Raw genomic sequence first — 26,218 nt, forward strand, 5'->3', positions numbered from 1 at the left:
TCAAGGATCAGATGAGCCTCAAACCATCTCTCTGCTGTCACATACACAGCAGAGGTGGACGGGCAAACTGTAGTAGTCGTAGTCTCTTGTAAGGCTCTCTGTAAAGGCTGTGAAACTTATGGAAATGTGATACTTTATTTTTTTTTTTTGTAATAAATGTATAAAAATTTCTGAAAACCTGTTTTTGCTTTGTTATTTTGATGTACCACTTTTATTTTAAAATCTTGCATCAGATTGCCTTGGTACTGCACCAGATATATTGTGGGGGTCTCCAACTATCACTGTAAGGTGGAATGAGTGTGTGGAAACTGGGGGTTTCTTTATTATTTCAATAGAAAGTTGGGCAGTTGTTTTCTTAATTATGATTTCATTTCAAAGTTAGGCAGTTGCATGATGAATATGGCATATTTGAGAAGGCTTTTATTTTGAAATCTTACATCAGATTGCCTTGGTACTGTGCCAGATATATTGTGGGGTCTCCAACTATCACTCTGGACGTGTCGCAATCAGAATCAGAGATGAGTCCGATGAGGGTCTGTTCACTAGAGCAGTGGTTCTCAACCTTTTCAGCCCGGGACCCCCAAAATAAAGGTGCCAGACCGGGGACCCCCGCTATACCTGAAGGTGGTTAAACAGCCAGGAACTTTCTAGAACAGTCATGTGGAGCCAAGGCCGTCCATAAGGAGGAATAAAGGGGCAGGTTTCTGGGACCCAGGCAAACCAGGGGACCATGGAGGTCAGCAAAACCATGGTCTGTTGTGAAGTTAAGCTGTAAAAACCATATTTTATATTTGACCTGAATAATAACCACTCTTATCAGTAAAAAAAAAAAAAAAAGTTTTAATTTATTCATTTAACCTTCTTTAGATTAAAAAACTTGTTAAAACATAATTTAAATGGGTTAAAAATAGCTAGAAAAGGTAGTTAATGTCTACAAATTGTGAAAAGGTGATGAAATTGGATTTTAAAAGAACATAAACGGGTTAAAAGTTGAAGAAATTAGATAAAAGTGGCAAAAAATAATCATAAATGGGTTAAAGTGGCAAACACAGGCACACAAAGTGGTAAAAGGGGATTAAAAAGTGGGTGTAATGGCTATAAAGTGCAAAAATATGGTGGAAATTAGGTGGAATGGGATGGAAAATTGATATAAATGGGCAAAAATGGGTTAACTGTAGTTAAAATTGGCAAAAGGATGTAAAAAGTGGTTGATAGAGGCAATAATGGGCCGACAGAGCAGACAATAGGCAGAAAGTGGTAAGAACTGGTTTGAAGTGGCAAAAACAGGAAGAAAAAAGCGATGGAAAGGGTTTAAAATCGACAAAAACTAGTTTTAAGTTGCAAAAATTTTGGAAAAAAATGATAAAAATGGGTTTAAATTCAGCAAATTGGTGTAGAGTGGCAACTGTGTATTTTAAAAGTATCCTTAGTTTTTTTAAGGCATCTGGAGACCCCCTCTCAGTGTCTCACAACCCCCATGGGGGTCCCGACCCCAACCTTGAGAACCAGTGACCTAGAGGAGCTTGATGGACTGGTGTTGGTGACAGAGAGAATTACTTTAGAGGACAGCTGTCAGACATCCTCAGACATCTGTAGTGAGAATGAAGTGTTTGGTATTTGTTCATTTTTTTAAATGACTTGTGTAATGATGTGAGTGATGAAAGAGTTTGTCATCCTGTTGGATTTGACCTTCAGAAATCTGAATCTCCTCTCTGAGGGAGAAGCATGAAGAGCATACTCAGCACACTGTGTGATGTCTCCAGCCTTAGAGTCCACCCTCTGTTAAAGCAGACTGACGCTCAGATGCAGAAAATATCATTCAGAAAGGAAGAAAATAAAGATACAGAGCAGAATTTCATTTTTATAACAAACATTTGCTGGAAAGTGTTGATGGAAGTGTCAAGGATCGAGGAGAAGACATGTCTGATCAATTTTAAAGAGTCTTTTCATGCTGAAACAATCTGAGAGTTTTAGCAGAGTTTCATCAACTTTTGGCCTTTGAGAGCAAAAGTTCTGCATTAAAAAACATAAATGTGTGGATGTAAGCTTGGTACAACCTCCAGAAGCTCCTCTGTCCTGCAGCATGACTGAATAAGAAGAGATGGAGCTGTGGATCAGCGTTTACTCTGTATTCATTCTGACACTAAAAGCTAAAATGTGTCTAAGTGTGGAGATAAGAAACACTCATGTATTTTCAAAACCATTTAATAACATGTTCTCAGGCTGAAGCTACCAATTATCACAAACACTGATTTCTAAGATCAGCTTTGAAAATGTGCCAAACTCAAAAATGAGGACGTGTCAAACTTCAGACACTAAAATATCTGTAGTTTTTACTCTCCATTCTTTAGAGACACTCTGACTTTCTTTTGAACATTCAGCTTTTCTACATAACTGACAGAACTGCAAGGATACTCAGCTCTACCTGATGGATTCAGCCCTGAACCTTCCACATAAGACATCTTTAGATGAGCCCTGCTGTCTTTAGGATGAGACCAAGCCTCCCTGATATCCTGTCATTCATGTGACTGCACTACCTTCATTTAAAACTACGACGGCCTCCTTACTGCATGCTCCAGAGTATCCATCCATCCATCCATCCAACCATCCATCCATCCAACCACCCATTCATCCATCCATCCATCCATCCAACATCCATCAATCCATCCATCTAACCATCCATCCAACCAACCATCCATTCATCCAACCATCCATCCAACCAACCATCCATTCATCCATCCATCCATCCAACCATCCATCCAACCAACCATCCATTCATCCATCCATCCATCCATCCAACATCCATCCAACCAACCATCCATTCATCCATCCATCCATCCATCCATCCAACATCCATCAATCCATCCATCCAACCATCCATCCAACCAACCATCCATTCATCCATCCATCCATCCAACCATCCATTCATCCATCCATCCATCCATCCAACATCCATCAATCCATTCATCCAACCATCCATCCAACCAACCATCCATTCATCCATCCATCCATCCAACCATCCATTCATCCATCCATCCATCCATCCAACATCTATCAATCCATCCATCCAACCATCCATCCAACCAACCATCCATTCATCCATCCATCCATCCATCCATCCATCCAACCATCCATCCAACCAACCATCCATTCATCCATCCATCCATCCATCCAACAATCCATCAATCCATTCATCCAACCATCCATCCAACCAACCATCCATTCATCCATCCATCCATCAACCATCCATTCATCCATCCATCCATCCATCCAACATCCATCCATCCATCAATCCATCCATCCAACCAACCATCCATTCATCCATCCATCCATCCAACCATCCATCCAACCAACCACCCATCCATCCATCCATCCAACCATCCATCCAACCATCCATCCATCCATCCAACCATCCATCCAACCAACCATCCATTCATCCATCCATGCATCCATCCAACCATCCATCCATCCATCCATCCATCCATCCATCCATCCATCCAACCATCCATCCATCCATGCATCCATTCATCCATCAATCCATCCATCCATCCATCCATCCATCCATCCATCCATCAATCCATCATCCAACCATCCATCCAACCAACCATCCATCCATCCATCCATCCATCCATCCATCCATCCATGCATCCATCCATCCATCCATCCATGCATCCATGTGTAAATCTTTGACCTTGGTGTCCAAAGGAACATGTGTTAAAATCATTTTCATGTTCAGAAGGAGAAACTTTGTAATGAGTTGTCCAGCTGCTGCCGTTATAACCTCCAATCCAATTACAGCTTCATTTCACTGAATTAAAGCTGTTTCTGATACTGGAAAGGCTGAACTGAACATAGGTGGGGAACAGGTCAGCCTGTGGGGTCAAAGTCACATCCAACTTGCGGAAGCATCAGGTGCTTGAGTCACATGTCCCTCTGTTTAGAGAGCGGTAGAAAGAATCATCCTTGGAGCTGAAGAAGAAGCAGAGAATTGAGCTGTGGGTGATTCAGAGCTCTTAGAGAGAGGAGGAGAACAGGAGATGGCTTCAAGGCTGAGTGACAAGAAGAGGAGGTGAGTGACTAACAGAAGTCAAGACATGAAGGCTATTCTACCTCACTGTAGACCAGGGATGTGATGGACCTCAGGTACCTTTACTAAAAAAACAGCTGCACAGAGTCAACATGGACACAGGGGGTTTTCCTATCCACCACCACTGAGCAAATTCAAGAGTTGGCCATTATTTCTTCTTCAAGCCTTCCCCTTCTTTTGGTGGCTATTTTAAAGTTTGGTCTAGCTCAGTGATGCCCAACCTGTGGCTCTTTTGTGATGATTTGTGGCTCTTTTATGTCTTCATTTGAAACATAATTCCCATTTTTGACACAAAAGCACATACTGCTTTTGTAATTTTTTGCCCCCCTTTGCCCCTTTTTGCCACTTCTCACCTGGTCTTTGCCCCTTTTTTAACACCTTTTGCCCATTTAAGCTGCCTTTTGCAATTAAATGCCACCTATTTCCCATTTTGCCACTTTATGATGTGTTTTGCCCATTTTCCCACCTTTTTGCAGATTTTTGCCCCTTTTAGTCACTTTTCACTCATTTTTTGCCTCTTTTGGACTTTTTTGCCCCCTTTTGCATTTTTTTTACCACGTCTCACCCATTTTTGCCACTTTCTCCCCTTTGTTTCCACTTTACCCCCAGTGTTTGCCCCTTTTTTGATACTTTTCACCTATTTGAGCTGCCTTTTGCAAGTAAATGCCACCTATTTCCCATTTTACCACCTTTTTTTTAGGATTTTGCCCTTTTTAGTCACTTTTCACTCATTTTTTTGCCACTTTTGGTCTTTTTTGCCCCCTTTTGCATTTTTTTTTACCACTTCTCACCCATTTTTGCCACTTTCTCCCCTTTTTTCTCACTTTACCCTCAGTGTTTGCCCCTTTTGCCTATTTTTGCCACTTATTTGTCACTTCTCACCCATTTCAGCTGCCTTTTGCATTTACCTCTTATTTGATACAAACTTTTGTGATACCTCTATTTAATCAAATACTCAAAAATCTTATGAATACAACCTGATAAATGATAAAAATGCCCTCAAGTGGATTATCAGATACCAAAAACACCTAATGTATGAAATGAGATACTAAAAATAGATTTGTTTAATTTTATGGATTTTTTTTTTTTTTTTTTCAGTAGAAAGTTAAATGAACATTTCAGTTCTAAAAAATGAAAATTATCTGGCTATTGTGTTTTCAGGCCAATTTTGCCAATGCCAATTTTTACCTATTTTACCACCTTTTTTCAATTTTTGGCCCATTTTTTCACCTTTGTTCAGATTTTACCACTTTTTGAGAAGTTTTTGCCAGCTTTTACATATTTTTTGGTCACTTCCCACCCATTTTTGCCACATTCTGCCCTTTTTCACCACGTTTCTTCCAGTGTTGTGGTTTTTTTGACCACTTTTTCCACCTTTAACCCTTTACTTACTGAGCCGGCATCAGCGCTGTGTTTTATATGTCCGCAGTATTATTACTGTAACTCTGTCAAAGTTTGTCTGATCAGAAAAATTCCAATGGTTTTGGAAAGCTGAGAATTGTGGGCATGTATGCATATATGGTTCATTACGGTACTAACAACCATATGAAGTGGGCATTAATAGCAAAACACCAGAAGTATCGTGAGACCGCTACACGGATTCTCAACACTGTAACTCCTCGAAAGTTTGCTCAATCTAAAAATTTCCAACACTGACAGAGAGCTGAGAATCTGTGCTTTCCAGCAATATATGAGAGTGGTGTTTTGTTTTCAAAAAATAGTGTTAGATAGTGGCATTTGTGCGTGTCTGTCATGTGCAATAACATGTTGTTGAGAATGCATTTTTTCCACCTTTATTTGCACTAATTGTGGCCTATGTATATAGTTATCTTTTGCACTGTGTATTGCACACCCAGAGTCCTAGACTCCAAAAATGACTGCTGATTGTTCTAAACATGTATAGGTTCACATTTCAAATGTCAAATCAAAACTTCATGAGCAATAACAACATTTCTTCTCATAAAAGCCATGAAAAACAAATCTGTTTTTATGTTTTTCTTCTTTTAAACTGCTGACAATTTTCACCTCTTAGATTGTGGCTCTTGCAAAGGTATTTTTTTAACAGTTTGGCTCTTTGGTTGAGTACCGCTGGTTTAGCTGTTGCTACTTAACATCTCTACGATGCATCCCTGAATGATAACGGACCACTGTGACGCCACCATGGTGCCATCACACCACGCTGGGCGTGGCTCAGCGAAGAACTCCACTTGGTTTGGCACGGCCAGAAGTCATAGTGGAAAAGAACATTCTCCTTGTTGTCTTTAAACCATTTCTGTCAAGCTCTCTCTCGATGCTAGGGCATAGGGCCGACTGCTGAGAAGCATCCCCACAGCATGATGCTGCCACCAGCGTGCTCCTCAGTGGGGATGGTGTGTCTGTGGTGATGTCAGTGTTTGGTGTCCATTCTGGTCTCATCAGACCAAAGACCTTTCTTCCTCTTGACCATGGAGTCTCCCACAGTCCTTCTGGTGAACTCTAGTCCAGATTGTATCTGAGTTTTCTTCAACAGTGTCTTTCTCTAAAGCTCTGACTGGTGAAGAACCCGGCCAACAGTTGTTGTCTGCAGAGTCTCTCCATCTCAGCTGCTGAAGCTGTGAACTCCTTCAGAGTAGTCATAGGGGTCTCAGTAGAGGATGGTCTGATCTAGGCAGATTTACACATGTGACATGTTCCCTCATGATGATTTAACTGAACTCTGGGGGATGTTATTAGAGGCTCCCCTCCCCCCGCCTGTTCCTTTTAAAGATCTAAAAGTAGAAAATTGAATCAGGTGTGAGTTCTGCTCCGTGATGAGCTGTTCCCTCGACCTCACACCTCCAGCATCCGTCCAATCAGCTGGTTTCCTCGGTGACGGGTCCGCGAGTGTCCTCTGAGTAGAAAAATGTGCTCGTCCTCTCTAACGCAGTCACGACTCTGCTTCCTGTTAATGATGCTCTGTGTCTCTAGTATCAGAGCGTGTCAGCACTGCCGACCTGCTGAGTACTACTGAGCGCGTGCGGCTGCGTGCTGGCAGAATGCACGCGCCGCGGATTTCTCCCCGTGGGCTCAGAGCGATAATCTCATTTCAGGGCCGACAGGAGGGCGAAGCATCGTATCCATCAGAGAATGACAACAGCAAAAACTTCCTGCTGCTGCTCCAGTCCACAAAATATCACAGCAGGAGTGAAATATGACGGAGGAGGAGAGAAGACTGAAGTTTAGAGATAAGCCTCTGCAGACCTGATCCTAGATCCTCTACAAAAGTAAAAGAGTCCAAATCGCCATCGCCAAGGGGCTGAGAGCTTCTTAAGACTAGCAGTGTAATAATTTATAAACTAAACGAGAAGGGAAGAGAAAAGTAAACCAACCACCTCACTAGGCTAGGGCATGCAAGGGTATGCAATATTACTGTAGCCCTTGTTTCCAAGACCTATACAGAAGGCTTTAAATGTCAGACTGAATATTCCCATTCATCTCATTTTTGCCACTTTTCACCCAATAAAGATACTTTTGCAATTAAATACCACTTTTTTCCTACTTTTTGCCCATTTGTTCCCTTTTTCACCATTTTTTGCCTATTAAAGCTGACTTTTACCATTAAATACTACCTGTTTCCCTTTTTAGCCCACTTTTGCCACTTCTTTTAGCCACTTTTATCCCATTTTTGCCCCTTTTCACTATTTTATTGCCATTTTTTGTCAACTAAAGCTACCGTTTACCATTAAATTCCACTTGTTTCCTATTTTTTTGCCACATTCAGACCATTTTTTGCCACCTGTAACTCATTTTTTTGTCACTTCTCACCCATTTTTGCTACTTTCTGACCCTTTATTCCACTTTTTTTCCCCTCTTTCATCCATTTTTTTGGCTCAATTATTCAGAAATACAATGTCTCCATTCATATGCCGATAATACACCGCTTTATGTTTCCCTCTCCCCTGGCGATCTCAGTCCCATAAACTTGGTCTTATGCACTGATGAAATAAACCACTGGATGTCACAGAATTTTCTTCACCTTAACACAGATAAAACAGAAATCCTGCTAGTTGGTCCACATCTTCATTTCCTTTTAAGTACAGTGAGCACGTCAGAAATCTCAGAGTCCTCATTGATACAGACCTAAACTTTCAACAACATATAACTGCCATCACCCAAACAGCCCTCTACCATTTATAAAACATTTCCAAACTTCAGTCATTCATGTCTCAGTCTCTCGCTCTCTATGCTGGACTTCCAAAAAAGACAATACATCGCCTTCAACTCATCCAAAACGCTGCAGCCCGCATTCTAACAGCAACAAAGAAAATAGAGCACATCACACCACTCCTGAAAAATCTTCACTGGCTTCCCGTCCAATATAGAATGGACGTTAAAGTGCTACTTCTTGTTTATAAATCACTGAATGGTATGGCACCCCAGTACATTTCTGACATGCTCACTCTCTATCACCCCACCAGGTCTCTCAGATCTTCAGGTATGGGCCTTCTAAGTGTGCCTAGAGTTAAATACAAATCAGGTGAAGGTGCATTTAGCCACTATGGTGCAGTTCTGTGAATTAAGCTGCCAATTGACCTGAGGTTGGTAGACACTTTAAGTGCATTTAAGAGTGGTCTGAAAACACTGCTGTTCTCTTATGCCTTTGACTGTTAGATAAAGTACAATATATTAGCATTTAGCCTGTGTACTCTACGTAGTACATATGACCTGCACTGTATGTGTGTGTGTGTGTGTAAGCACACTGAGTTTACACTTGTATGAAATGTGCTATACAGATAAAGTTGAATTGAATTGAATTTTTGTTTCTCTTTGACCATTTTTGCCACCTTTAACTTATATTTTTTGCTAATTCAAGCCATTTTTTCCACTTGTCACCACTTAGATTGTGGCTCTTGTAAAGGTATTTTCAACAGTTTGGCTCTTTGGTTCATCAGGGTTGAGTAACACTGGACTAAACGTTAACATTTCTCATCACTGATCTAAACAGAGAAGATTTAGCATGTTTTTTAGACTCATGATGCCGTGGATCACATTACAGCCAGCAGTGCACTTAAACACGTTGAATTTAGAGAGGACCACACCGCTGTGCCAGGCCATTGCACACGGCGCCTGAGTTTAAACACGCCGGTATAGCTCTGGCCACCTTCATTATTTGCCAAATTGAAATGAAATCATAAGCAGGATTTCATTTTTCATGTTAAAGCATCTTCACACACTGTCAGTGGTGCTGCTGGTGGGAAAGGACACGTTTTAAAGCATTTATTTAAAAACCTGCACCATTACATGGCACTGTAATAATGTGTAATAATTACTGTCTTAATGACAGTAGTTGAAGCAATACTGTGGTCATTTTCCAAAACCCCGGTATACCGTATCACCGTATTACCGCCAATTCCTACTCCTTGCGCGTTGTCCAGGAGTGTGTCCAAGCCAAACCCTCTAAGTATGACTTTGTGAGACATTCCTTTGCTGGGGGTGTTTTTAGGGCGAACCTTTAGATTTCACATCATGACTGTATTTATTTATGGCCTCTGCAGGTGTTGTGGTTTTCTGCCCTCTGTCTGAAGCTGAGTTTGTATAACTGATGAAATAAACATTCATTTCTGTGATGATGTTTTGAGAAGTCTCGTGTCAGCAGGGTGGAGAATGAGCTCTGCAGCTGCATGGTTGATTAGTGATTTGTTCTTTTCCTGCTGTCACAGCATCCATACGGCCTGGCGGCGTGTTTTCATGTCTCTAATGTGTTTTCCTCTGCAGAAACACCTCTGTGGAGAAGAAGAGAGCTCGGCTGTCTTACTGCTCATGATCCTGCATTTTAATCTGTCATTTGTTTTTTGTTTTGTCTCACAGAGTCTGGAAACCAGCGGACGATACGACGGCAGGAAGAAGTAAGTCCAGTCTCTGCTTTCACTCAGCTCTTTACTCCACCTTCCATGTTAACATAGGAGCCCTTCTCTGATATCACCTTCACTATTCTTGCATCCATTGAACTTGTGAGTTTTTGGAGAGTTTCTGCTTGAATTTCTTTGCAGGATGTCAGAATATCCTCCCAGAGCTGCTGTTTTGATGTGAACTGCCTCCACCCTCATAGATCTTTAGCTTGAGGATGCTCCAAAGGTTCTCAGTAGGGTTAAAGGTCAGGGGAGGATGGGGGCCACACCATGAGAGGGATTCTTTGCAGCATGAGATGGAGCATTGTCATGCATGAAGATCATTTTGCTACAGAAGGCATGGTTCTTCTTTTTGTACCATGGAAGAAAGTGGTCAGTCAGAAACTCTATATCAGTGATACTCACACATGTGGCTCTTTTGTGTCTTAATTTGAAATATTATTCCCCAGAAAGCCTTAAAAAAGGGAAACTTTGACTTCAAAAATGATGCGTTGTAAGTCACAAGTCAGTTTCTTTCCCTCACTTACACAGCGGGCTGTTATTGTCAACCTTTATTGTTGTCTGTGTATTCCTATTGCCCGTTTTGGCCTTTTTTTCAGCTTTTTTAACACTTTAAGTCAAATTCTGCCACTTTTGGCCCATTTTTGTGACTTGTACTCTGTATTTGCTGCTTCTTGCCGACCTTTTCCTTTGAGCTTTTTTTCCCTGTTTGCCATTTCATGCCACTTTTCACCCATTTAAGCTGCCTTTTGCAATTAAATACCACTTTTTGCTACATTTTACTAACTTTTTTCTGCGTTTTGCTTATTTTAGTCTCTTTTCACTAATTTTCTGCTTTATTTTTCCTGCTTTTTGACCATTTTTTCCACCTGTTGCTCACTTTTTTGCCCCTTTTCACCCATTTTTGTTGCTTTTTGACCATTTTTGCCACCTTTGACTTGTTGTTGTTGCTACTTCAAGCTTTTTTTTTTGCTCCACTACTTAGACTGTGGCTCTCACAAAAGTATTTTCAACAACTTGGCTCTTTGGTTGGGCAGGGTTGAGTAACATTGATCTCATGTTTTCATTCCTTGTCCAAGGCATTGCAATATTTGAAGCTTTTCAGCAGCAGAGATCCTTTTTCTTTCCCATATTGCTGAAACCTGTGGCCTGCTTAATAATGTGGAACATCCTTCTTAAGTAGTTTTTCTTTAATTGGGCTCACCTGGCAAACTTATGATCACAGGTGTGTGAGGCTGATTTCAGTGATGCACAGAGCCCTGAGACATAACACAATCCATGAGTTTAACTGAAAAACTACATCAAAATTGCAATTTCAGCTGAAATTACATGGGGATGCTGAGAGCTGAACTGTGGAAGAACTGCTGAAAATAGCCAAAAGCACAAAAATAGCTGAAAAGAGCATAAAAATAGCCCAAAAAAGCTGAAAACAGCATAGAGGTACCTGAAAATGGTATTTAGTGGCTCAAAAAAAGGATAAAAATAGCAAGAAGTAGCCTTAAAAAGCTGAAAGTAGCCTTAAAAAAGCAAAAATGGCATAAAGGTAGCTGAAAATGGCATTCAATAGCTCAAAAAAGGATAAATATAGCTAGAAGTAGTCCAAAAAAGCTGAAAATAGCTTAAAAATTGCATAAAATGGCATAAAGGTAGCTGAAAATGGCATTCAATAGCTCAAAAAGGAAAACAAAAGCTGGAGATAGCCTAAAAAAGGCATAAAATAGCATAGAATGGTATAAAGGTAGCTGAAAATGGCTTTCAATAGCTCAAAGAGGGATAAAAATAGCTGAAAGTAGCCTTAAAAGCTGAAAATAGCATAAATAGCATAAAATAGAATAAAATGGCATAAAGGTAGCTGAAAATGGCATTCAATAGCTCAAAAAAGGATAGAAATAGCTGGAAGTAGCCTTAAAAAGCTAAAAATAGCATTAATGGCATAAAATAGAATAAAATGGCATAAAGGTAGCTGAAAATGGCATTCAATAATTCAAAAAAGGATAGAAATAGCTGGAAGTAGCCTTTAAAAGCTAAAAATAGCATAAAAAAGCATAGAAGTAGCTGAAAATGGCAGTCAGTAGCTCAACAAAGGATAAAAGTAGCTGGAAGTAGCCTTAAAAAAGCTGAAAAAAGCCCAAAATAGCATAAAATGGCATAAAGGTAGCTGAAAAAAGGCATTCAATAGCTCAAAAAGGATTAAAGTAGCTGGAAGTAGCCTATAAAAAGCCGAAAATAGCTAAAAAAAAAAAATAGCTGTTTTTTTTTTTCTAAAAAAAAGCTGAAAATTGCATCCACTGGCTAGAAAAGCATAGAAATAGAAAATAGCATGAAAATAGCTATATTTTATAATTATAAAAGTTAGAAAGTTATATTTGACTGACGAAGAAACTGAATTTTTTAAGGTTTAAACGGTGTTGATACGACAAAGTATGCATTTTCTGATGTCAAGAGCGTTCAGTTTGACTTCTTCATGTTCCTAAAGGAACAATCAGACAGGCCTGGTTTTATTCTTTTCCTTTCTGAGTCGGTGAAATCACACAGAGGATTTATGACTGGAGAGGAAACGCTGACAGCAGCGGTTTCTGATAACAAATCTTAATACTAGAGGAGCTAATGTTAAAGTTAGTTTGATGATCTGAAACATTTCAGAGTCAAGTGAACAGGATAAATAAGAAATCAGGAAGGTTTCTGATGAATGTGGAGCTGGCTCAGGCCTTCAGATCATTGTGTGTTCTCTCTTTAACGCGTGATGAGCACATCTCTAAAGTCAGACGAGGCGGCTCTCCTTTGCACCTTTGCTCTTGTCTGTGAGGTTAACAGCGTGTCTTTGTCAGAAGAATAAATGATTTATTTTTAGTCTGGGCACTAATGGATTCTCACGGCCATAAGGAGACGAGGAGCAGCTCTATGATTTATAACACGAGACGACAGAGAAAAGGAGCTTTTATGAGAACACAAGAGAAGCTATTTTAGACATTAGTGTCTCTTTCAACATCTGAATTTACTCTGACGCACACAACAGACCGACAGACATTATCAGAATGCTTCAGACTCCATTTTTCCTCTATTTTTAAAGTTTCACGTCCTGGTTCAGAACCATGAAGAACATTTTTGACGTCACTTTAGTTTCGTACACACTCGGTACTGCTGGTTCTGTCAGGTGACGTTCATCTCCTATTTGACTAATGTTTTTACTGAACCTACTGAACATGTTTAAAAGTGGCAAATAAAGGAAAAATGGGTAAAAACTGCAAGTAAGGGCAATGAAAATATTCAGACAAAAATGAAAGGTTGACATTTAAAGCCTATTGTATCAGAGTGGAGGAAAACTGACTCATGTGATGTGCAGTGGATCATTTCTGAGGTCAAAGCTTCCCTTTTTTAAGTTTTTTTGTGGGAATAATATTTAAAATTAAGACAAAAGAGCCACAAATCATCACAAAAGAGAGGTTGATCCAAAGTTTGGTTGAGACAGCGATTCCAATATGGAGGACGGCTTCAAAAGCAGTCTGAGTCCGCCTAATCAGATGGCTGACGTCACACAGGCTTGAACATAAAGGCGTGGGCTGAATAAATGGTTCTAGTGGTCCAGGTCCTGGTCCAGACCATCACACTACCACCATGTTGGTCTGATGTTCTTCTGAGTAAACGCTGTTACCTGCAGTTTCCACATACAGTGGCTCTCTCTCTCCAGTCAGTCAGAGCAGGTCCACTGCCCGTGCTCCAGTCCCACACTGGCGCGTCCCTGAAGCGCCACTCCGCCGTGCTTGGCTGGAGAAATGCTGCAGGTCTATTTTCAGCGCTAGCCGCTGCCAAACCGCATCAATTCCGATCCACCAGAAAGTTCCAAACAGGAAGTCACATGTGTAGAATATCCATTTCCGGACTCCTGTTTGTAAATCATCACTATACCAACATTACGTCTCATCCTGCTGCAAGAGCAAAGGGTCACGAGACATCAGAGGGTCACAGAACTACAACGGTGCCACTGACGAAGAAAAGTTAACTTTTGAGGACATTTTAGGCCCTGTCCACATGGAGACAGAAATTGATGATGTTTCGTTTTGAAAAAGTTTTCTGGAAAGACAGGATTGTTTCAGGAAATATCCACGTAAGGATGAAATAACTGTAAACGCTGTAGTGCATATGCCAAGCCTGTATGTGGCGCTGTAAAGCTGCCATGGAAATGCACCAAAAGAGAGAAAAACATTACAGAAAAACTGGCCCAAACTTTCTTCTAGTTGCCCTTCTGGTTGTTCTTCGTGGTGGATTTAAGAACATATGGTGTGTGCGTTTTGTGGTGGTGGTAAAGGAGCATCAGATTTTTCTGTAAAAGCCATAACAAGCTCAGTGTACAGCTGTGTAGGCCGCTATTATTGTTTTGGCCAGACCCATGCAGGCGTCTTAAGAGAGCTACACTGTGTGTGACATAATCATTTCAAGAAAGATGTGGGTAGCCGTCCACACAGAGACGAAACAGTAGTCGTTTACGGATTTATGCAATCTGGGACCCGTTTTCAAAAAATATCGTTTACAGTCACCCAAAACACCATTTCCATATGGATGAAACACCGATACAACAAAAAGCTTTTACGTATATGCCTGAATTCGTCTCCGTGCGAACGGGGCCTTAGATAAAACCACAGATCTTTTAAGCCAGTGTTACTCAACCAAAGAGCCAAATTGTTGAAAAATACCTTTGCAAGAGCCACAATCTAGGTGGTGAAAAGTGGCAAAAACAGCTTGAGGAAGCAATAACAATAAGTTAACTCTTTAAGTGCCAAAGTTGTAAAATTGTGACAAGCAACATTACTGAATTAAACAGGCTCTAGCTGCAAATATGGTGCCTAATGTTGTTACCACTTTACACCAGGAGATGGCGGACATGAGTAACTTCAATCCCAGCAGCATTTGTGGGCGTGTTTCTATTCAAAGTTTTGGAGGGAGAGAGAGTTTTGAAAGTCCAACCCTCAGTCGAGGAGACGAGGAAGCGGTGGTTGTAGTCGGAGCGTAACAGAGAAAGTGAGTGAACTGTAGCAAAAATACTCACAATGCTGGGAGGAATAGAGGAATATTCACCCTCTGCCATGACGTTCAGTCATCTGGTGAAACCATGGGTGAGACTGACGGTGCATCTGTTAGCACCAACAGTGCATCCGTGCACCATGATAGTCAACAAAGCAGCATATACCGAGGCTGATGCTTTGCCTCACCATGACCGGGGAGGGAGGGGATGTGGTGGGGGTATCAGGGTGGTCAAAATACTGCGAATAGTGATGGAGGTAGGGAACAAAAAACACCGCAGAGGTAGGGGCAGCAATGTTAGAAGCCGTGTGAGAAAACACACAGCCTATGGCAGTGGAGGCCACCTAGTGATGTCAGAATATGCAAATTAGATGAGTGAATTTACTCCCATCACAAACTTTGGGTCATACTGAAGATTTTTCTCATTTATAGGATGCCTTTATTTCTAACCACTTTCAAGCTACAGCCTTTTGAAATCTTGATATCAAAATTGAATTCTTCTTGAAAAAAACTCTGGCGCCCAAAGAGTAAAAGGTGGCAAAAATGGTCAAAAAGCAGCAAAAATAGGTGAAAATGGGGGAAAGTGGAAAAACATGTCAGAAAGTAGCAAAAATGGGTGAGAAGTGACAAACAAATGAGTTACAGTTGGCTTAAAATTGTCCAAAAGTGGCGAAAAAATGAGTGAAAAGTGACTAAAATGGGCAAAAAGCAGTCAAGCTTGGCAAAAATGGGTAAAAACATAGGAAACAGGTGGTATTTAGTGGCAAAAGGCATCTTAAATGGGGATAAAAAATGGTGAAAAAGGGCACAAATAAAAGTGGCAAAAAATTGGTAAAAAGTTGAAAAGTGTCAAATGGGCGAAAATTAGGGAAAAAAGTGGTATTTAATGGCAAAAGATAGCGTAAATGGGCAACATTGGGATTTAAGTGGCAAAAATTGGAAAAGAAAGTAGGAAAACAGTGGTATTTAACGGGAAAAGGTAGCTTAAATGGAAATATGTTAAAAGGGCAAAAAAGTTTCCCTTTTTTAAGGTGTCTGAGGGAATAATATGTAAAATTAAGACATAAAAGAGCCACATGTGACTCTAGAACCACAGGCCGAGTGTCAGTGCTTTAAGCAAACGTTAACCTTTTAACTTCCTAATGTCCTCACTCAGTGGAGGAAGCAGTAATATCATGGACTCAGACCAGAAAGGATGATAAATGAACCCTAAAGGTAAAACAGTCCTCTGTCTACATGCTGTTCCTGCAGTTCTGCCGTGGTCACTGCCGCTGATCAGGGCTGTACGCCGCAGCACAGTGCTCTAGACACGCCTCCTGTGGGTGAAGCCACTCTTCTTTGGTTGGAGCAAAACTGTGGCGCTGCGGAGCGCGGCGCAGATGTTGTTTATGGAAATGTGGGTTGGTTTTACATCAGACGTAACGGGACGCACACCTTACTCTTTACCCAGAAGTCTTGTGGCTCATCAGGATGTTTTCAGTCCAGTGTAAGACTAATTGTCGTGTGTTTTGGTCAGAAGGTTCTGTTTTTGTCTCCTCAGCCACATTGGAGGGTTTTCCAGCCTGATCTGCTGGTTTCAGGTCAAGCCTCTGATGTTTTTGTCTTTCACACACGTGGACCAGATGCTGTCCAACAGGCCGGGCTGATCTGGCACCACCTAGCCCAACAACGTAGTTTTAGCGTCTTGCTGAGCCCTCCTTAGTTTTTCCATGGACCTGAAGAGCTGCTGAACCAATCAGGGCCTCATGGATGGTGTCTTACTCTCAAATGCATCAGGGAAGCAGACACAGTGAAAGTTGTTTAAGATCCACTTAAATAAATCAAACTCTTCAGTGTTTCTGTAACTAAATAATCCTGATCAGTGGGTGGAGCTTCTGCTGATTGGTCACAGCAGAATAAAACCTTTTTATGCCCTTTGTGTCGGATCAGCTGTGATGAAGTGATCTGAGCACGCTCAGTTTGGCCTCCTCAGTTCACCCCGCTGAGCTCCAGAGTCTGAAAAACGGCGTTTTTATTCTGCTCCACGGACGGTGACGACGTTTATCACACACAGACGTGCTGTTTGTGTGTGGGCGGGGTTAAACCCCACGGAAACAGAGTGATGTTTAACGAATGGTCCAGAGGAGACAGGCAGACGAGTAATGGAGGAATGAGAGCGAGTTCTTCATTTAGAGATCAATACCTACCGCCGTGGGCTGTTCACTGATCAATAATTTATTAAGATCAGCTGATAATCAGTCACTCTTCACTGATGATTGTTTAACACAGCGATGCTCAACCTGTGGCTCTGGAGCCACGTGTGGCTCTTTAACATCTTCATTTTAAAGATTATTCACCCAGAAAACCTTCAAAAAAGGGAAACTTTGCCTTCTATTTTTTTTCCACTTTTCACTCATTTAAGCTACTTTTGCCATGAAACACTACTTTTTTCTTCTTTGTTTCACATTTTTGCTACTTCTTTTTGCCACTTTTATCCCTTTTTTTGCCTCCTTTTGCCCATTTAAAGCTACCTTTTGCCATTAAATACCACCTGTTCCCAGTTTTTGCCACTTTTATTCCACTTGTGCCCTTTTTCATGATTTTTTTTTGCCACCTATGACTGCTTTTTGCCAATTAAAGTCACTTTTTACACATTTTTTGCTAGCTATTTACCCCTTTTGGACCTTTTTTGCCACCTGTAACTTCTTTTTTTTTCACTTCTCACCCATTCAGCTACCTTCTGACACTTTATCCATTTTTCCTCCCCATTTTCAACCATTTTCACCCCTTTTCGACCATTTTTGAGACTGTGCTGAGAAACGGTGTATTTCTGGGTTTTTTAGTCTGATTGTGGATCAGAAAATCTCACTCACAAACGCTCACCCACCTGGGATCGAGGTAGCCACAAAGAATGATGGCCTCTGACTGTGCGTTACCATGGCGATGAAAAAGAGGAGAGAGCAGCGGGTTCAGAATGGATGACAAGGGGGAAACGGAAGCTCAGGATCAGGAGCATAAAGGGCTCTAGAGTCTCCTGGTAGAGGCTGACAGCGCGGACTCTGGACTTGATAAAGACCAGTGGACCAGAGGACCCCAGACCTTCACTGAGCGTGGAGACTGGAAACATTGGGGTTGAACAATTTGCTACATTGATATAATTGCGTTTTTCCCCGATATTGCGATTGAATATGAGATTATTCGGTTCCATATCTTGTGTATTTTTCAACAAATTCAAGCAATAAATCATTCAGTATTATGACCTACATTCAGTCAGGAAGACTCTCATCATACATTTGAACATTTTAGTGCAGAATGGATCTCCAGTTTTACTGGGAGGAGAAGAATCTGCTCGAAAGATGATGCCTGGGTTAGTCTGTTTGAGTTTACTGGGACCAGATCACTAGAAACCCCGTATGGATAAATGCGTTTATGACGATGTGTACTGAAAACAATGAAATTATTCAGAAGCAATTCATCCACAGGTGTCAAACCCCAGGCCTGGGGGCCAAATCCAGCCCATGGAACAGTTAAATCCAAACCGTGGAACAGTTAAATCTGAACCGTGGAACAGTTAAATCCGAACCGTGGAACAGTTAAATCCGAACCGTGGAACAGTTAAATCCGAACCGTGGAACAGTTAAATCCGAACCATGGAACAGTTAAATCTCATATTTCTGTTCTAACTGTCCCATCAGTCTGAGGTCTGCTGATTTCCCTCCAATATAAAAATGTGAACTTATCCTGATGATTTAAGATTTCCTTGTTAAGACATAAAATCTGAAAAAGTAAGGAGTAAAAATATTTAGATAAGAAGTCAGGAATGTGGGAAATGATTTAATTTGTGTTTTGATTTTACATTTTCAATTTAGCATCTAATAATAAGAACTCAAACTCAGGATTTTGACTTTTTATTTCATGCTTTGAGCATTTTAACTCATAATTAATATATAATAATTATAATAAGAATATTTTGAGCTTTAAGATTCATAATTCTCATTTTTTGACTTCTTTCTAACATATTTTCCTTTTAAAATATTATTTTTCAATTTCATGTTTTGACCTTTTTGAAATAATAAATTTACTTTTCTCAGATTGTGAGCCTTTAAACTTATATTTTTAACTCTTTAAATGTCAGAATCATTTATCATCAGTGCTAATTTTTTTGTTTTGTTTTGTTTTTTCATATTTTATTATGAGGTTGACAGTTTCTGGTTTAAAAGGTGACCCTGTTAGACCCTCAGGTTAACCCTGAATCCAGAATCTGGCCCCTGAGGTCAGCTGAGTTTGACTCCCCTGAATAAATCCATAGTGGCATGAATCTGAATAAGAGGGAACAACAAACTGTAGTCTATAAAGGAGGAGGCTGGGGTGGAGGAGGTGGAGCTTTAGTCTATAAAGGAGGAGGCTGGGGTGGAGGAGGTGAAGCTTTAGTCTATAAAGGAGGAGGCTGGGGTGGAGGAGGTGAAGCTTTAGTCTATAAAGGAGGAGGCTGGGGTGGAGGAGGTGGAGCTTTAGTCTATAAAGGAGGAGGCTGGGGTGGAGGAGGTGGAGCTTTAGTCTATAAAGGAGGAGGCTGGGGTGGAGGAGGTGAAGCTTTAGTCTATAAAGGAGGAGGCTGGGGTGGAGGAGGTGGAGCTTTAGTCTATAAAGGAGGAGGCTGGGGTGGAGGAGGTGAAGCTTTAGTCTATAAAGGAGGAGGCTGGGGTGGAGGAGGTGAAGCTTTAGTCTATAAAGGAGGAGGCTGGGGTGGAGGAGGTGAAGCTTTAGTCTATAAAGGAGGAGGCTGGGGTGGAGGAGGTGAAGCTTTAGTCTATAAAGGAGGAGGCTGGGGTGGAGGAGGTGGAACTTTAGTCTATAAAGGAGGAGGCTGGGGTGGACTGACTCCAGTCTCAGTCCAGTCCTTTTTAAAAAATGCCTCCAGTCTTTCAATCTCCTGAGTTTGACTGAGACTGTTTGGTGTTTAATCTTCACTAGAAACTGATCTCAGGATGTTGACAGCAACCACTGAAGTTCTGGACGTCCTGGTCTCTACAGAGTTTTTTGTGGTCCGTACATTAGAGGTGAAGACAGAAGAACGTCTGCAGGCTGTGGCGGTTTAACCTCCATGTCCTTTAGAAGCAGCGCTGTGTGAACAGGGTTTAAAGCCCAGATAAGTGCAGTGACTCATGTTTGTGCAGCTCTGACCTGTAACTGTTTACCGTCATTGTCCGTGTGGTGTCCTCGCCGCTCTAACAGCTGCCTTTAGTCTGACAGAGGACAGCACAGAGATCTGGAACAACCTGTACGCAGAGAAGCGTCAGTCGTGACTGGAAGTTTCTCTGAGTCATCGGCTCCTGAGACCGATCGTTCTCTCCTTCGTCTCTCTCTCTCACCCTCCATCAGCCCTCCAACCCTCCTGTGATTCTCTTCTGTTCAGACTGAAACTTTGGTTGAAATAGATTTGTGATTTAATCCGATAAGACTTTAAACAGAATAGAGTCAATTCCATTAAATATTAAACAACATCAATACCCTTTTAATTTAACAGCAACTAACATGGAAGTCTCAGACTCCATGATTTGGGGAAATGTGACGTTTGAGTTTTAAAATCCTCTTTCAAACTAGTGTGAACTATATAAGACTCTGTTTCTACAGTGTAGAATAAACCAGGCCTCAAAATCTAATCCAGCCCTGCCTGAGCCTGTTCTCTGATCCCATTCTGCCTTTTAACTGGATCCATGGCACCTTAGACCTAAAACTGAACTTATTAAACCTTAAAGTTTAAGAAACAAGGATGAAGAAAGATGAAACTTCAGCTGATATAGCTCTGTTGGGCCTGACGAGAACTCCAGCCGATAAAATCAGATATTCACTGAGGATAAAGGTGAATATTTTAGCCCAGATGGCCCATATATATGGCTGATTTAAGCAAATATTTACAGCCAAAATAGTTTAATATTTACAGCCGATATAAGCAGATATTTACTGGGGATAAAGGGCAATATTTAAGCCCAGATGGCTCATATTTACAACTAATTTAAACCAATATTTACAGACAAATTAGTTCAATATTTACGGCTGATTTAAGCCAATAATCACAGCCAAAATAGTTCAATAGTTACAAACAAAATAGTTCAATATTTAAAGCCAAAATGGTTCAATATTTACTGCCAAAATAGTTCAATATTAACAGCTGATACAAGCAGATATTTTCAGCTGATATAGGCCAATACTAACAGCTGATATAGGTGAATATTAATTATATTATGGACCAATATTTACAGCTAATTTAGTTTGATAGTTTAATTCAATATTGGCTGATATCTAGGGCTGATATAGGCCGATATTTAAAGTATATAGAGTCCATTATAGGCCAATATTTACAGCCATATGGGGGCCAGTATTTTCAGCGGATAAATGCTGATTTTTATAGCTAATGAAGGCTAATATTTACAGCCAAGTTAGGCCAAATTTTCACCTGGCATAGGCCAATATTCACATCCGTCAAAAGCTGATATTTACAGTTGATATAAGCTGGTAGTTACAGAAGATAATAGCCAATATTCATGTTTGAAATAGGTCAGTATTTCCAACAATGTAGGCTGGAGTCACAGCCCATATTGGCAGACACTATGAGCAGAACTGGGTGGTATTTACAGTACCTACAGGCCGGTGTTTACTGTTGTTACGGTTATAAGTGAGGGTAGAAGTGTAAATAGCTGGTGATACTGATTGTAACATTTCTAGGGTATTATCTGCCAACACTAACCATACTCTGATAATGTAGTTCCACTTTAATCCTCTAACAAAGCTCCAGATATCAGCTCTTATAATTGGCCAGGTTGATAATGACTGGACTCCATCATAGGTAAATGGAACGAAGCCTTTATTTGATCTACATTAAGCCTGTGTGATTTCTGTATAAGCCTGTGTACTCTTCTTTCTCACTGTCTACTTTCTCACCTCCTCATCGTCTGATTTTCTGTTTGGCTTGGAGCAGCTTTTTAAACCTGCAGAGAGATCTCATAACTGCTTTTATTGTCTGTGTGATCTGCTCCTGGTTTAAAAGCGTTTTCACTCCTTGCTGCAGGCTTATCTCTATCCGTGGCCCAGACTAGTACACGTCTGCGTTAATGAAAGTGTAAGGGTCTGCAGCGGTGTGGGCGAAGTGCTCCAGGTAAGAGAGAGACCATAAAACAGGAGCCAACGTCTCTGCAGAGAAACCCATCCAACAGATTCATCAGAAATATAAACAAGGATTTAGAGTTTAAGAGTGAAGAGTCAAACTTTAGTTCTGCTGCAGAAAACAGCTTTACACATTGATTTATGTAATTCCTCTTTAAAGCCTCAGATTGTTCTGACACAGTTGGACAAAACGGCTGTAGAGCTGAAAACAGAGGAAGAAATCAGATAAAGGCAGATGTTTTCTAGCTGGCAGCTTCAACCTTGTCTCTTTCCTGAACTTAAGGCTTTGTTTCTGTTCTTTCTCCACTCTGACAGAGAATTTTAGGACACAGTTTAAGAACAGAACGTTAGAAAGTTCAGAAAAAGGCAAAGGCCAGACTCCACCATGGTTTTGTGCATTAGGATGGTCACCGGGTCAGGTTAGGCCATCACAGAGACATAAATATGTGGGTTAGGGTTATCATCCCTGATGGATCGACAAAACACTCAGTTGCTGAGGCTTTTTCAGGACGGTTTATCCCTTCAGTCTGTCTACTTCCCTGTTCTTCTTCTGCATCACCATTTGTGTTTTTTAGAGCTTTCTAATCTCTCAAGGGGTAGCATCAGGAGAAGGACCAAACAAAACACTGACCTTTGACCTACAAACTCTAATCTGGTCTGAAGTCACAAGTCTGTGGGCCAATTTTAACAGCCACTATGAGCAAATATTTACAGCTAATATGGGCCAATATTTACAGTCAATATAGGCCAATATTTACAGCCAATATAGGCCAATATTTACAGCCAATATAGGCCAATATTTACAGCCAATATAGGCAGATATTTACAGCCAATATAGGCAGATATTTACAGCCAATATAGGCCAATATTTACAGCCAATATAGGCCAATATTTACAGCCAATATAGGCCAATATTTACAGCCAATATAGGCAGATATTTACAGCCAATATAGGCAGATATTTACAGCCAATATAGGCCAATATTTACAGCCAATATAGGCAGATATTTACAGCCAATATAGGCCAATATTTACAGCCAATATAGGCAGATATTTACAGCCAATATGGGCAGATATTTACAGCCAATATAGGCCAATATTTACAGCCAATATAGGCCAATATTTACAGTCAATATAGGCCAATATTTACAGCCAATATAGGCAGATATTTACAGCCAATATAGGCCAATATTTACAGCCAATATAGGCAGATATTTACAGCCAATATAGGCAGATATTTACAGCCAATATAGGCAGATATTTACAGCCAATATAGGCAGATATTTACAGCCAATATAGGCCAATATTTACAGCCAATATAGGCCAATATTTACAGTCAATATAGGCCAATATTTACAGCCAATATAGGCAGATATTTACAGCCAATATAGGCAGATATTTACAGCCAATATAGGCTAATATTTACAGCCAATATAGGCCAATATTTACAGCCAATATAGGCAGATATTTACAGCCAATATAGGCAGATATTTACAGCCAATATAGGCAGATATTTACAGCCAATATAGGCCAATATTTACAGCCAATATAGGCCAATATTTACAGCCAATATAGGCCAATATTTACAGCCAATATAGGCAGATATTTACAGCCAATATAGGCAGATATTTACAGCCAATATAGGCCAATATTTACAGCCAATATAGGCAGATATTTACAGCCAATATAGGCAGATATTTACAGCCAATATAGGCAGATATTTACAGCCAATATAGGCAGATATTTACAGCCAATATAGGCAGATATTTACAGCCAATATAGGCCAATATTTACAGCCAATATAGGCAGATATTTACAGCCAATATAGGCGGATATTTACAGCCAATATAGGCAGATATTTACAGCCAATATAGGCAGATATTTACAGCCAATATAGGCAGATATTTACAGCCAATATAGGCAGATATTTACAGCCAATATAGGCAGATATTTACAGCCAATATAGGCAGATATTTACAGCCAATATAGGCAGATATTTACAGCCAATATAGGCAGATATTTACAGCCAATATAGGCAGATATTTACAGCCAATATAGGCAGATATTTACAGCCAATATAGGCAGATATTTACAGCCAATATAGGCCAATATTTACAGCCAATATAGGCAGATATTTACAGCCAATATAGGCGGATATTTACAGCCAATATAGGCAGATATTTACAGCCAATATAGGCAGATATTTACAGCCAATATAGGCAGATATTTACAGCCAATATAGGCAGATATTTACAGCCAATATAGGCCAATATTTACAGCCAATATAGGCAGATATTTACAGCCAATATAGGCAGATATTTACAGCCAATATAGGCAGATATTTACAGCCAATATAGGCCAATATTTACAGCCTATACAGGCAGATATTTACAGCCAATATAGGCCAATATTTACAGCCAATATAGGCCAATATTTACGGCCAATATGGGCCAATATTTACAGCCAATATAGGCAGATATTTACAGCCAATATAGGCCAATATTTACAGCCAATATAGGCAGATATTTACAGCCAATATAGGCAGATATTTACAGCCAATATAGGCAGATATTTACAGCCAATATAGGCAGATATTTACAGCCAATATAGGCAGATATTTACAGCCAATATAGGCAGATATTTACAGCCAATATAGGCAGATATTTACAGCCAATATAGGCAGATATTTACAGCCAATATAGGCAGATATTTACAGCCTATACAGGCAGATATTTACAGCCAATATAGGCCAATATTTACAGCCAATATAGGCCAATATTTACAGCCAATATAGGCCAATATTTACAGCCAATATGGGCCAATATTTACAGCCAATATAGGCCAATTATTTACAGCCAATATAAGCCAATATTTACAGCCAATATTTACAACCAATATAGGCCAATATTTACAGCCAATATAGGCCAATATTTACAGCCAATATAGGCCAATATTTACAGCCAATATAAGCCATTATAGGCCAATATTTACAGCCAATTTTGGCCGATGTTTGCAGCTAATATGGGCCAACATTTACAGCCAATATAGGCCAATATTTACAGCCAATATAGGCCAATATTTACAGCCTATAAAGGCAGATATTTACAGCCAATATAGGCAGATATTTACAGCCAATATAGGCAGATATTTACAGCCAATATAGGCCAATATTTACAGCCTATACAGGCAGATATTTACAGCCAATATAGGCCAATATTTACAGCCAATATGGGCCAATATTTACAGCCAATATAGGCCAATATTTACAGCCAATATAGGCCAATATTTACAGCCAATATGGGCCAATATTTACAGCCAATATAGGCCAATATTTACAGCCAATATAAGCCAATATATACAGCCAATATTTACAACCAATATAGGCCAATATTTACAGCCAATATAGGCCAATATTTACAGCCAATATAAGCCAATATTTACAGCCAATATAGGCCAATATTTACAGCCAATATAGGCCAATATTTACAGCCAATATAGGCCAATATTTACAGCCAATATAAGCCAATATTTACAGCCAATATTTACAGCCAATTTGGGCCGATGTTTGCAGCTAATATTGGCCAACATTTACAGCCAATATAGGCCAATATTTACAGCCAATATAGGCCAATATTTACAGCCAATATAGGCCAATATTTACAGCCAATATAGGCCAATATTTACAGCCAATATAGGCCAATATTTACAGCCAATATAAGCCAATATTTACAGCCAATATAAGCCAATATTTACAGCCAATATGGGCAGATATTTACAGCCAATATAGGCAGATATTTACAGCCAATATAGGCCAATATTTACAGCCTATACAGGCAGATATTTACAGTCAATATAGGCCAATATTTACAGCCCATATAGGCCAATATTAACAGTCAATATAGGCCAATATTAACAGTCAATATAGGCCAATATTCACAGTCAATATAGGCCAATATTAACAGTCAATATAGGCCAATATGAACAGTCAATATAGGCCAATATTAACAGTCAATATTAACAGTCAATATAGGCCAATATTTACAGTCAATATAGGCCAATATTCACAGTCAATATAGGCCAATATTCACAGTCAATATAGGCCA

At 40.1% G+C, this 26,218-nt stretch overlaps 1 protein-coding gene across 1 annotated transcript in view; it reads left to right on the forward strand.

Moving 5' to 3' along the window:
- Positions 1-26,218, forward strand: part of ankfn1 (ankyrin repeat and fibronectin type III domain containing 1) — a 198,624-nt gene that overhangs the window by 38,580 nt on the left and 133,826 nt on the right. Inside the window, exon 6 of the mRNA XM_041815146.1 lies at positions 9,914-9,951. Coding sequence (XP_041671080.1) covers positions 9,914-9,951 — 38 coding nt within the window. The remainder of the gene's footprint in view (positions 1-9,913; positions 9,952-26,218) is intronic.

Source organism: Cheilinus undulatus, linkage group 20 (genome assembly GCF_018320785.1).
Source record: "Cheilinus undulatus linkage group 20, ASM1832078v1, whole genome shotgun sequence".
In the NCBI taxonomy this organism is placed as follows: Eukaryota; Metazoa; Chordata; class Actinopteri; order Labriformes; family Labridae; genus Cheilinus; species Cheilinus undulatus.